Source organism: Canis lupus, chromosome 30, assembly GCF_011100685.1.
Source record: "Canis lupus familiaris isolate Mischka breed German Shepherd chromosome 30, alternate assembly UU_Cfam_GSD_1.0, whole genome shotgun sequence".
In the NCBI taxonomy this organism is placed as follows: Eukaryota; Metazoa; Chordata; class Mammalia; order Carnivora; family Canidae; genus Canis; species Canis lupus.
Window position 1 is genome coordinate 36,406,027 of NC_049251.1, and position 13,005 is coordinate 36,419,031.

A 13,005-nucleotide genomic window follows, 5' to 3' on the forward strand; every position below is an offset into this window, starting at 1 on the left:
TTTTTTTTTAAGTTTTTGTTTAAATTCCAGTATAGTTAACATCGTGTTATATTAGTTCCAGGTGTACAATATAGTGATTCAGTACTTTGATACATCACTTGGTACTCATCCCAAGTGCCCTCCTTAATCTCTATCACCTATTTAACCCATCCCCCCCACTTTCCCTCTGATAACCATCAGTTTGTTCTCTGTAGCTGAGTCTGTTTCCTGGTTTTGCCTTTCTCCCTTTTTATTCTTTTTGCTCATTTGTTCCTTAAATTCCACATATGAGTGAAGTCATACCGTGTCCTTCTCTGACCTATTTTGCTTACCATAGTACTCTAGCTCCATTCATGTCACTGCAAATGGCAAGATTTCGTTTTTTGTTTTTTTTTTTTATGAACCCATTTATGTGTAGGAAAACTGTCAAACTGAGTTTTGAGATGGGATCTATAACTTGTTTAATTCCATTTCAGACCAATCTGAGATAAATGAAAAGCTGGCCTCTTAGGCCTTTCTGTGTATGTTAATTGGGTTAAAAGTGTTTTTTTTTTTTTTTTTTTTTGCTGTTTGATCTTAGACTCCCCTTTTATATTATGAATCCCATTCATTTAATATTGAGCTTTCTCCTGAAATATGAAGGTTGTGTCTTGAGAATTTCCAAAAAATAGTTGCCTCCCCCCAATACTGATCATAGGAATGTCATTCAAATAACTTAATTCTACCAGGAGATTCTCTTTTAAATGTGGGCATCTGCATATATGTGTGCATCTAGAATTGTAATTCTTCACTTTGGCTATGTAATGGAATTGCCAGGGAGCTTTCAAAAAATGCTAATGCCCAGGTTCTTCCCTCCACTTTATCCCCTGGTGTATTTGCTGTGGGATGTGGCCTGTACGTTGGTTTTTTAAGAATGCCTCAGACGAATCTAATGTGCTACCAAAGTTGAGAACCACTTGATTAAAGAATGGAGGATGATAGTGCGTTGATATTAAGGCCTCAGCTCGGGCAATCGGCATATTCACACCCACTTTTTAAAACAGAACTTTGTAAATAGTTTCAAACCATACACTGCTAGGGCACCTGGGTGACTCAGTTGGTTAAATGTCTGCCTTTGGCTCAGGTCATGAACTCAAGGTCCTAGAATCGAACCCTGCATTGGGCTTTCCACTCAGCAAGGAGTCTGTTTCTTCCTCTCCCTCTCTTTCTGTGCTCTCTTTCTCTCTCAAATAAAGTGGTTTTTTTTTTTTTTAAACACATACTGCTGCTATAACCTTAGAATGTAATTTTCTTCAAATTACTACAGTATTACACTGCTATATTCATATTGGAGATCTATACATATACTTTTCTTTTTCACAGCTCTCATAGTTGGAAACTAGAGCAGTAGTTCCTAATTCTGGCTGCGTATTACTATCATCTGGGGGAAATTTAGGTAAAAACTTTGGGTGGGGGCGCCCGGCTAAGTTTCTGACTTGTGATTTTGCCTCAGGTGGTGATCATATAGAGTAGTGCCGTTGAGCCAGATTTTGGGCTCCACACTCGGTGAAGAGTCAGCTTGAGATTCTCTTTCTCCCTCTCCCTCTGTCTTTCCCCCAACATGTGTGTGCTCTCTCTCTCTCTTAAAAATAAATACAGGGATCCCTGGGTGGCGCAGCGGTTTAGCGTCTGCTTTTGGCCCAGGGCGCGATCCTGGAGACCCGGGATCGATTCCCACGCCGGGCTCCTGGTGCATGGAGCCTGCTTCTCCCTCTGCCTATGTCTCTGCCTCTCTCTCTCTGTGACTATCATAAATAAATAAAAATTAAAAAAAAAATAAAAAAAAATAAATACATTCTTGGGGATCCCTGGGTGGCTCAGTGGTTTGGCGCCTGCCTTTGGCCCAGGGCGTGATCCTGGAGTCCCGGGATCGGGACATGTCGGCCTCCCGTCATGGAACCTGCTTCTCCCTCCTCCTCTCTCTCTCTCTCTCTCTCTCTAATGAATAAATAAATAAATCTTTAAAAAATACTAACAAAATACATTCTTAAAAACAAAAAACCTTGGGTGAGAAGTTCACATACCTATGTCCCACTCTAGACAATTGAATCAGAATTGCTGTGGCAAAGTCCAAGGTTTTTTTTTTTTTTTTTAAGATTTTATTCATGAGAGAGAGAGAGAGGCAGAGACATAGGCAGAGAGAGAAGCAGGCTCCATGCAGGGAGCCTGATGTGGGACTTGATCCCGGGACTCCAGGATCATGCCCTGGACTGAAGGCAGACACTTAACCGCTGAGCCACCCAGGCGTCCCTAAGTATTGATATTTTTTAAATTCCTCGGAAGATTTTAATATGTAGCCCAAGTGAGAGACCATTGTTTTAGAGTTTACAGCTAGAGAATAGATTGTTTTATTGCCCTAAAAGTTAAATGTGTTGCTGCGAGTACTCATTTTCTAATTATTGATTTTGCTCCTTAACTTTTTATTCTTTTTTTTTTAAGATTTTATCTATTTATTCATGAGAGGCAGAGACGTAGGCAGAGAGAGAAGTAGGCTCCCCATGGGGAGCCCAATGCAGGACTCGATGCCAGCATCACGACCTGAGCCAAAGGCAGATGCTTAACCATTGAGCTACCCAGGTGCCCTGCACATTAACTATTTAAATCTTTTTGTTTGTATCTTCAAAAAGTGAGGACTGCCAGTAAGAATAGGATGAAGAGTTATTTCTTTTTTTAATTTTTATTTATTTATGATAGTCACAGAGAGAGAGAGAGAGGCAGAGACACAGGCAGAGGAAGAAGCAGGCTCCATGCACTGGGAGCCCGACGTGGGATTCGATCCCGGGTCTCCAGGATCGCGCCCTGGGCCAAAGGCAGGCGCCAAACCGCTGCGCCACCCAGGGATCCCAGGATGAAGAGTTATTTCAACTGAGAGATTGAATTGTCTTTCTACTCAATTAATCAAGAATTTTGGTAACATGCATAGGTGATTTCTCTCTTTTGATCAGACCCCAGCCTAAAGCTATTAAGTCAAAATCTTTAAGGGTGGTGCTACAACATAAATTTTTATAGAATTTTCTAGCATTCAGATCCTATTAATCTGTTTCATTGGAAGTCAAATGATTTACTCTCTCAATCTTATCTGTAAAATGTAAATAATACCTAACTTGTAATAAGTATTGATGTGAAGATTAAATGAAATACAATGTATATAAAATCCCAGGCACTGAATAATTTCATGTCTGTGTTCTTCTATTTAGCATCATTTAACATTTATTGTACTTTTTAAAAATTGTTTTTTTTTTTAAAGATTTTATTTATTTATTTGAGAAAGAAAGCACAAGCAGGAGGAGTGGCAGAGGCAGAGAGAGAAGCAGGGAGCCCCATGCAGGGGTTGGATCCCAGAGCCCTGAGATCATGACCTGAGCTGGAGGCAGTTGCTTAACTGACTGAGCCACCCAGGCTCCTCAACACTTTCTGTACTTTAAACAGAACTTTATTATAAATGCTCCAGTGTAGATTAAATTACTTTTATAACTTAATAGTTTAAATTTATATAAAATTTATACTTTTGGGTGTACAATTTCATGAATTTTGATTGGGGCCTGGAGTTGTGGATCTGCTACCACAATCAACATACGGAGCAGTTCCATAATGGCCCTCTTAATAATTCCCTCCTCCTACCCCATTTGTTCAAAGCTTCGTCCACCCATAATTCCTGGCAACCAGAGATTTATACACTATCCCTGTAGTTTTGCTTTTTCCATGGTGTCCTATAAATGGAATCATACAATATGTAGCCTCTTGAATCTGGCTTCTTTCACTTAGAATTTGCATTTGAGATTCATATTGTTGTATGTATCAGTTTTTTCTGTTGCTGAGTAGTATTCCATTGTGGATGCACCACAGTTTGTTTATCCACTCCCCAGTTGTGGAATATTTGGGCTGTTTCCAGATTTTGCCAGGTACGAATAAAGCTGTTATAAACTTAGTTATTTAGATTTTTGAGTGAAGATAAGTTTTTAGGGCAACTTCCTAATAGATTTGAGGCTTGTAGTAAGTATGTGTTTAACCTTCTAAGAAACTGCCATTTTTTCCCCCTGTGGGCTGTATTACTATGCATTCTCACCAACAGTTCCAGTTACATCACATACTCTGCAGCCCTGGGGGGATTGTCTGATAGATTCCCTTTCCCCCCCCCACACATTCTAGTAGGCTTGTTAGTGGTAACATTGTGGCTTCAATTCTTTCTTCAAATAACTAAGAATGTTGAGCCTCTTTTCTTGTTCTTTTTCATGTCTCTGTGTAGATTTTGTTTGCTGAAGTGCCCAAAGCTTTTGCCTATTTTTAAAATTGGATTTTTGTTTTCTTATTAGGTTTCAAGAGATTCTAAAAATATGTAATCTAAATACAAGTCCTTTGTAAGATATAAATTGCATATGTTTTCTGCCATTCTCTGGCTCTTCATTTCTTTTTTTAAAGATTTTATTTATTTATTCATGAGACAGAGAGAGGCAGAGGCATAGGCAGAAGAAGAAGCAGACTCCCTTCTGGGAGCCGGATGCAGGACTTGATCCTAGGACTCTGGGTTTATGCCCTGAGCCAAAGGCAGATGCTCATCCACTGAGCCACCCAGGTGTCCTTCTTTCCATTTTCTTAAGTGTCCTTTTCATTTTGGTGAATTCCAATTTGTCAGTTTTTCTTATGGCTTGTGCTTTTGTTATCTAAGAACTCTTTGCCCAAACCGAGGCCGCATATATTTTCCCCTAGAAGTTTTATGGTCCTGTGTTTTACATTTAGGTCTGATCCATTATTAATTTTGTGTAAAGTCTAAGGTTTAGGGTAAAGTTGATTTAAAAAAAAATATATAGATATCTTGATTATTCTAGCAGTGTTTTTAGAAAAAGCTGTCAGTGTCTCTCCCTCCACCCCCGAATTGTAGCACCTTTGTAAAAAGTCACTTTGGCATATTTGTGTGGATCTATTTCTGGCTTTTATTTCTTTGATTGGTATATCTATTCTTTTGCCAGCCCTGTAGCTTTATAATATATTTTGATAATAACATTTTGTTTGTTTATTTTTCATGTTTTTAATTTCAATTAGTTAATATACAGTTTACCGTTAGTTTCAGTTTTAGAATCTGGTGATTCGTCACTTCCATCCAACACCCAGTGCTCATCACAAGTCCACTCCTTAATACCCATCACCCATTTAACCTGTCCCCCCACCCATCTCCCCTCCAGCAACCCTCAGTTTTTTCTCTGCAGTTGAGTCGGTTTTCTGCTTTGCCCCCCTACACTGTCCATTTGTTTCTTAAATTCCATATATGAATGAAATCATTGGTATTTGTCTTTCTCCGACTTAGCATAATACTCTCTAGCTCTGCGGAGGTAGTTGCAAATGGTAAGATTTCAATCCTTTTTATGGTTGAGTAATGTTTGTATGTGTGTGTATCTGTACACATGCTATGTTTCTTTATCCATCCATCAGTCATTGGACATTTGGGTTCTTTGTGTAATTTGGCTATTGTTAATAATGCTGCAATATATCCCTTCGAATCATTATTTTTGTATCCTTTAGGTAAGTACCTAGTAGTATAATTGCTGGATCTTAGGGGTAGTTTTCCTTTTAATTTTCTTTTTTAAAGATTTTATTTATTTATTCATTTATTTATTTATTTACGAGCAGAGTGAGTGAGAACACAATGGGAGTGGGGAAGATCAGAGGGAGAGGGAGAGGTAGGCTCCCCTTGATGTGGGACTTGATCCCAGGACTGTAGGATTACAACCTGAGCTGAAGACAGATAACCTAACCGACTGAGCCACCCAGGCACCCTACTTTTAACTTTTTGAGGAACCTCCATATTATTTTTCAGGGTGGCTGTACCAGTTTGTATTCCCATAAACACCACAAGAGGGTTCCCCTTTCTCTGCATCCTTGCCAACACCTGTTGTTTCCTGTGTTGTTAATTTTAGCCATTCTGACCGTTGTGAGGTGATACCTTATTGTAGTTTTGATTTGTATTTACCTGATGATGAGTGATGTGGAGCATCTTTTCCTCTGTCTCTTAACCATCTGTGCTTCTCCTTTGGAAAAATATCATGTCTTCTGTCCATTTTTTTATTGGATTATTTGTTTTTTGAGTATTGAGTTTGATAAGCATTTTATAGATTTTTGGATACTAACCCTTTATCAGATATGTCATTTGCAAATAGCTTTTCCCAATCTGTAGGTTGTTTTTTAGTTTTGTTGATTGTTTCCTTTGCTGTGTAGAAGCTTTTTATCTTGATAAAGTCCCAGTGGTTCATTTTTGCTTTTATTTCCCTTGCATTAGGAGACATATCTAGTAAGAACTTGCTGTGACTGATGTCAAAAGGTTGCTGCCTGTGTTCTCTTCCAGGATTTTGATGTTTTCTTAATCTCATGTTTAGGTTTTCCGTCCATTTTGAATTTACTTTTCTGTATGATCTAAGAAGGTGGTCCAGTTTCATTCTTCTGCATATTGCTCTCCAGTTTTCTCAACATCATTTGTTGAAGAAACTATCTTTTTTTCCACTGGGTATTCTTTCTTGATTTATTGAAGATTAGTTGACCATATAGTTGTGGATCCATTTCTGGATTTTCTATTCTGTTCCATTGATTTTTTTGTTTTTGTACCAGTACCATACTATCTTGATCCATTTGGTGTTCTTTTCAAAATTATTTTGGTCATGCTAGTTTCCTTGCTATTCCGTATAAGCTTTAGAATCATTTTGTTGATACCTACTGGGATTTTGATTGTTATTGAATTGAATCTATAGATCAATTTGAGAAGAAATAATATTTTAATTATATTGAGTCTCCCAAGCCCGGAAAGATAGTGTATCTATCCATGTATCTAGGTCTTCTTTTTATTTCCTTCATCAGTATTTTGCAGTTTTCAGCATACAGATACTTTACATATGTTAATAAATTTATACCTGAATATGTCAAATTTTGGTGCTGTTGTAAATGATTCTTCAAAATTTTAAATTTCTAGTTATTCATTGGTTGTCCTAGGGATTATAATATAGATATTTTAACTCTTCACATTTTACTTAGAGTTCATATTCTACCATTCCAAGGAAACCCACAGAAGCCTCACACCTGTATGGTTTGCTTCTCTCCCAGTCCCTTTATATTGTAGTTGTCATATGTCACTTCCTATACATTTTAACCCTTTCTCCCACCATTGCCTGTTATAATTTTTAATTTCAGCATTTTAATGTATTTTCAAGGACATAAGAGGAGAGAAAAATAGTCCGTAATACTTACCATTTACCCTTTCTCTTGCTCTTTCCCCCCCACATTCCAAGTTCCCTTCTGGAATCATTTCCTTTGCACCTAAAGAACTTCTTTTTAGCGTTTTCATTTAGAGCAGGCCTGCTGGCAATGTTTTCTCTTGTCTGAGAATATCTTTGTCATCATTCCTAAACTATACTTTCACTGAATATAGGATTCTAGGCTGACAGCTTTTGGTATTTACCCCACAGGGCCCTGAGAGATTGTTTCTTTTTTAAAAAAAGTTTTTTTATTATTAAATTTGGATAATTTTTAATTGATATGTCTTCAGGTTCATTGACTTCTCTGTAATCTCCTTTCTGCTATTGAGCCTACCCAGTAAACTTTGTTTTCAGTTCTAAAATTTGCATTTAGGGACACCTGGGTTGCTCAATAGTTGAGCATCTCCCTTTGGCTCAGGGCATGATCCCTGTCGGGGGATCAAGTCCAGCATCAGGCTCCCTGGGCAGGGGTTTGGGGGGGTAATCTGTTTCTCTCTGTCTGTGTCTCTGCCTCTCTCTTTCTCTGTCTCTCATGAATAAATAAATAAAATCTGCTGCCCAGTAAAATAAAATCTAAAAAATAAAATAAATAAATAAATGCCAAATAAAATCTTAAAAAAATATAAAATAGGGGCACCTGGGTGGCTCAGCAGTTGAGCTTCTACCTTTGTCTCAGGTCGTGATCCCGGGGTCCTGGGATCGAGTTCTACATTTGGCTCCCCACAGGGAGCCTACTTCTCCCTCTGACTGTGTCTCTGCCTCTTTCTCTGTATCTCTAATGAATAAATAAATAAAATGTTAAAAAAATAAAAATAAAATTTCCATTTGACTCTTTTTTGTAACTTGTTTCTTTCCTAAGAATTTGTTTCATCCACCTTAAGGTGTCCATTTTCACCTACTGGATCATGTTTTTAATAGTTGCCTTAAAAGTCTTTGATGTTTTAATATCTGAGTCACCTTGGGGTCAGCATCTATTAATTATCTTCTCCTTTGAGAATTGGTCAGATTTTTGTTGTTCTTGTGTGTTGATTTTTGTATTCTATCCTGGACATTTTGAATATTGTGTTCTGAGTTTCTGCATCCTGTTAAATCCTTTAGAGAGGTGAGGATTATTTGAGTAAACAAGTCAATTCAGTTAGGTTATAACTGCATATTTTTTCTCACTTTATATAGAGAGTAGTTCCATTATCTGTTCAGTTTTCAAAGCCTCTGCTGTGTTGAGTTGCCCTTCCATCCCCACTTAGGTTGATCTAGGATTTGGGCAGTCATTTATATTATAGTTCTATTCTAAAAGCCTCTCCTATACTTTAGCTGCATTCCAAATGGGCATAGCTTGAAGGTGCAAACCCAGGACTTGGTTCATACGCAGGATTAGGGGTCTACTTCTCCATCTTTATTTTTTTAGTGAATTACCTTATCCTCTCTGAGTCTCAGAGAGGGTACTTCATTCTTTTACCCAGAAGCGTGGTGCTCTCTAGGTTTTAGTTTCTTACCTGCCTGTGTGCCTTGAGGTGAGGTGGCAAGAGAAAAAAAAGAATAGGGATCCCCCCAACTTTTTTTTCACAACAGGGCCCCTCTTCCTGATTCTTCTATTCAGAGCAATAGATTTTCTCTTGTCTTCCTGCAGCAGTGTAGTTTCATGGCTGTGGCTGGCCTCAAGGCAGTACCTAGAGAAACAGGAGAGAAAAAAAAGTATTTTCCCTACATTGTTAGGAGCCTTTTGCCATAATCCTCTAGCAAAAAAAGCTCCTCTCAGTATTAGCTGCTCATGCCTGCTACAACAGTTTCCCCATTTGACCCACTTGTGAGTCAAAGCCAGGAAATAAAAGATAAAAAGATATTCAGCATCACCTTATTTGTTGTTCTTCAATTCCCTCCCCAACCTGCCTGCTGTTGTTTAATTTTAAGAATATTTTGTTCAAATAATCAGTGGGAGAGAGCCACTGCAGTGAGCTTATTACTCTACTCCATCTTGGCCAGCACCAGAAGTCAGATCGTTTTGTTTTTAAATAAATTAACATTAACTATATTACTAAACATACCCATTTTTAAGTGTATAGTTTGTTTTGGAAAATGTTTTCTCTCATATAACCATCACTTTCAAGAAATAGAAGTAGAACATTCTCAGAAAGCTCCCTTGTGTCTCTTAGCTTTCTGCCATCCCCTCCTCATCCTGTCCTGATTATACCCTTTGGTGGAAGATGTAAAGGATATTTAGACATGACTAGTAGTTAAATGAGAGCTTTAATATTCCCTTAGGTTTTACTACGTGGAATAATTGAAAAAATATTAGATCCAGATTGTCTTAGGCTAAAATTCACAAGTATTCCCCTTAATTAACTGGATAATATTGTGTAACTTTTAGAACTTCCAAAGAGTCTAGTCATGGTTTTCTCATACTTAAAATGGCAGGTAAGTAGTTTACCTTACAGAAAGCTTTGAGAATTAAATGGGAAATCTAAAGTACCTTGTACAGGGCCTGGCATACAAGTAGATTCACATTATGTGTTATTCCCCCGTTACCTTTCCTTATATGCAGCGCACATAAATGACCTGAGCCAGCTACACTGAAATAGTGACCCAAATATAGTTATTTAGTTAGTATGTGAAATATCTCCTGCCCAATAACATAGACTCTAGCAAAATATAGATATTTGAGCATTATTTTTTTTAAATTTTTATTTATTTATGATAGTCACAGTGAGAGAGAGAGAGAGAGAGAGAGGCAGAGACATAGGCAGAGGAAGAAGCAGGCTCCATGCACCGGGAGCCCGATGTGGGATTCGATCCCGGGTCTCCAATATCGTGCCCTGGGCCAAAGGCAGGCGCCAAACCTCTGCGCCACCCAGGGATCCCCGATATTTGAGCATTATTATGCCACTGTGGTTTAACGAATTTTTTCAAACTTTTGAGCATGTAATTTTGATATAATATGTACATCAGGCACATACACCTACCAACACAGGAATTTTTGAAGGACGAGCTAAAAAATAGAAAAACTGTTGTGTTTTCTTCACCTGGGAGACTGCTGGTCTAATTTTCTGAATCCCTTGGGTCATGAACATATTTAAGGACACCCTACTCCAGACCTGTTAAGTAGAACTATGAGAGTGGAACTAGTAATCTGTGCTTTAACTGAACTTTCCATAATAATTTTTGGTAAACGAGTAATGGGTTTGGGAACTTCTGGATAGCACCAATTTTTGATACTGGAAAAGACACTAGAGTACAGCAACATCAAAGGGCATCAGAGGGCATTTGTCCTCTTCTTCCTCTTTTCTCTTTGTAAACTTGAGACTCAACTCCTGAAACATTTTTCCCCAAGCACTCTGTCTAGCAGCAGAGAACAGTGTATTTGGATGCCACAAATTCTCATAGGTACTACTGAACTTCATTCTACCAATTGATAGGCTTATTGCCTTTATTTTACATACAACTAAACCTAAATGAATAACTCTTTTCAATTGCAGGCAAGTCTTATTGTGAAAACCTGTTTCCAAACAGAGTTGGGTAGGGTTGGGTGGGTTGGGGTGTGAATAAATTGTTGAATCACATTTCTGAGAAAAAGCTAGACAAAACAGTGTATAGTCTGTATAAATAAATATAAAATAGGATCAGTTAATAGGGTTGGTGGTTTTTTCCTCCTACATACTAACTCTTGTTAAGTGGTGGTGGTTGTTGAATGCTATGTTAAAGGAGGATTCTTAATGGAGTCTGGGCCCAAGAAGCAAAGAGTACCTAAATAGATTAGCAAAATGTACCTAGAGTGGTCAAATGAGAGTTACCATATCTACATCTTTGGATTTGGGGGTGGAGGGCATTGAATGTATGTGAATTTTTCTGTGACAAATGGTATTATTGAGAATACTTGATAGAGATTTTTTCCATGACATTATTTATATACAAGGTTACTTTTTTAGTTAAGTCACTTGCTAACTAATACTTTAACTATGGTGACACAAAAGTAGTTTTATGCAGAGATCCTTTTTGAAATGTTATTTGATGTAATAAAATTATACATGACCTATAAATTAAGATTCAGGTTTGAATTCTACCTCTGACATTGTAACTCACATTTTAAGTTAAAATTCTGTACCCAGATAGTAACCTGATTAATTGGGAAATGGAAATAAATATTAGTGAAAATAAACGACAGCATTAAACAGTAAGACAGTAAATTTGGGTGTTGTTGTTTTTTTTTTTTTTTTTTTGATGCTGTTAGCTTGTCCCTCTAGAAATGAAACAGCAACCTCAGATTATGCTCTCTAAATTATTACCCAGTACAGATATTTTGTGTTTTCACTAAATATCTCTGATGGACCTTCTGACTTATAAATATGGCTTAGACTCATTTGAACTATTCAGTACGATATAAAGTATTAGAAATTTTATTGATTAGAAATTTTGTTGATTAACAGTATGACAGTATGCTAAATCTTAAATGCAAAGGAGTTACTTTTAACTAGTGCTTGATTTAATACAGCAAGTTTTCGTTTAATCTCTTTTTGACTTATTTTGAATTCTGCTTTGGAATCCTATAGAAGCCTAACAAATTAGTATGGCAAACTATTTTTAAATCATCTTTATCTTACAGCTAAATTTTGTATTTTCTTTGTAGAATAAAGAAATATCTTAGGAAAGGAAATTTGGGGGGGATGAAATTAAATTCAACCTAAAAATTCACAAAGTGTCAATGAAGTACTGTTACCTTAAAATAACTTTTTCTCCCCCCTTCTTTAGAATCCAGCAACTATCACAAGAATACTCCTTAGCCACTTCAATTGGGATAAAGAGAAGCTAATGGAAAGGTAAGGAACTATATTGTCAGCTTTGTACTTAGAAGTAACACAGAAAGCCTGTTTAACTGAATTTATAAGAAGCAAATAAGGAATTGATTTATATACCAGTATTGGAAAAAAACCAATGTGCATGTTGTATGTGCTTTAATTTCTTGTATTCCTCATCTGTAAATTCTGCAATAATCTTAGTGTTAAGGGAATTTAGGCTTAATGTTCCTTTTGTGTTTTGGAGCTAAGGTGGGGACTCTCCTTCAGTATCTTCAAAATTGAATCTTCTTGAATACTGAGAACTAAAAGTGGATTTTGAAAAAGTGTTCAAGGGGCACTTGGCTGGCTCAGTTGGTAGAGAATGCAGCTCTTAATCTCAGGGTCCTGAGTTCAAGTCCCACGTTGGGCATGGAGCCTACTTAAAATAAGATAAAATACATTTTAAAAAGTGCTTGAAAAATAAAAGTGCTTGATACAGTCTTCAAACATAGGAATAATATCTTCCATTAGTTAAATAAAGATTTCTTACCCACAACCTTAAATCTGTGTTGGGCATATTAATGACATTTATTCAATAAAAATAAAGAAGTTGCTCAGGGTATCCTGATAATCAAAGCAGCTGTTTGGACAAGTTATCTGGTTTCAGGCAAGATTATATTCCATTGAGATTATTTATTTTTTCTCCCTGAAAGCCTTTCTAGTTCTGAAAGGGAAGAAATTACAGGACTAGAGGAGGACAATATTAAAGCCATTCTTAATTTTTTTCCCCTTAGATTGGAAATTAGGAATATTTGGTTTTATTTTGTTTTTGTTTTAGAATTTATTTATTTATTTATTCATGAGAGACACACACAGAGAGAGGCAGAGACATAGGCAGAGGGAAAAGCAGGCTCCCTGCAGGGAGCCTGATGTGGTACTTGATCACACCCTGGGCCGAAGGGAGGAGCTCAACTGCTGAGCCA

The 13,005-nt window shown here is 37.2% G+C and overlaps 1 protein-coding gene across 2 annotated transcripts in view; it reads left to right on the top strand.

Annotated features, from left to right (window-relative positions):
• Positions 1-13,005, top strand: part of ARIH1 (ariadne RBR E3 ubiquitin protein ligase 1) — a 124,281-nt gene that overhangs the window by 38,056 nt on the left and 73,220 nt on the right. For both annotated transcript variants that reach the window (XM_038580911.1, XM_038580910.1), the window contains one exon: positions 11,997-12,064. In XM_038580911.1, the coding sequence (XP_038436839.1) occupies positions 11,997-12,064 (68 nt within the window). The remainder of the gene's footprint in view (positions 1-11,996; positions 12,065-13,005) is intronic.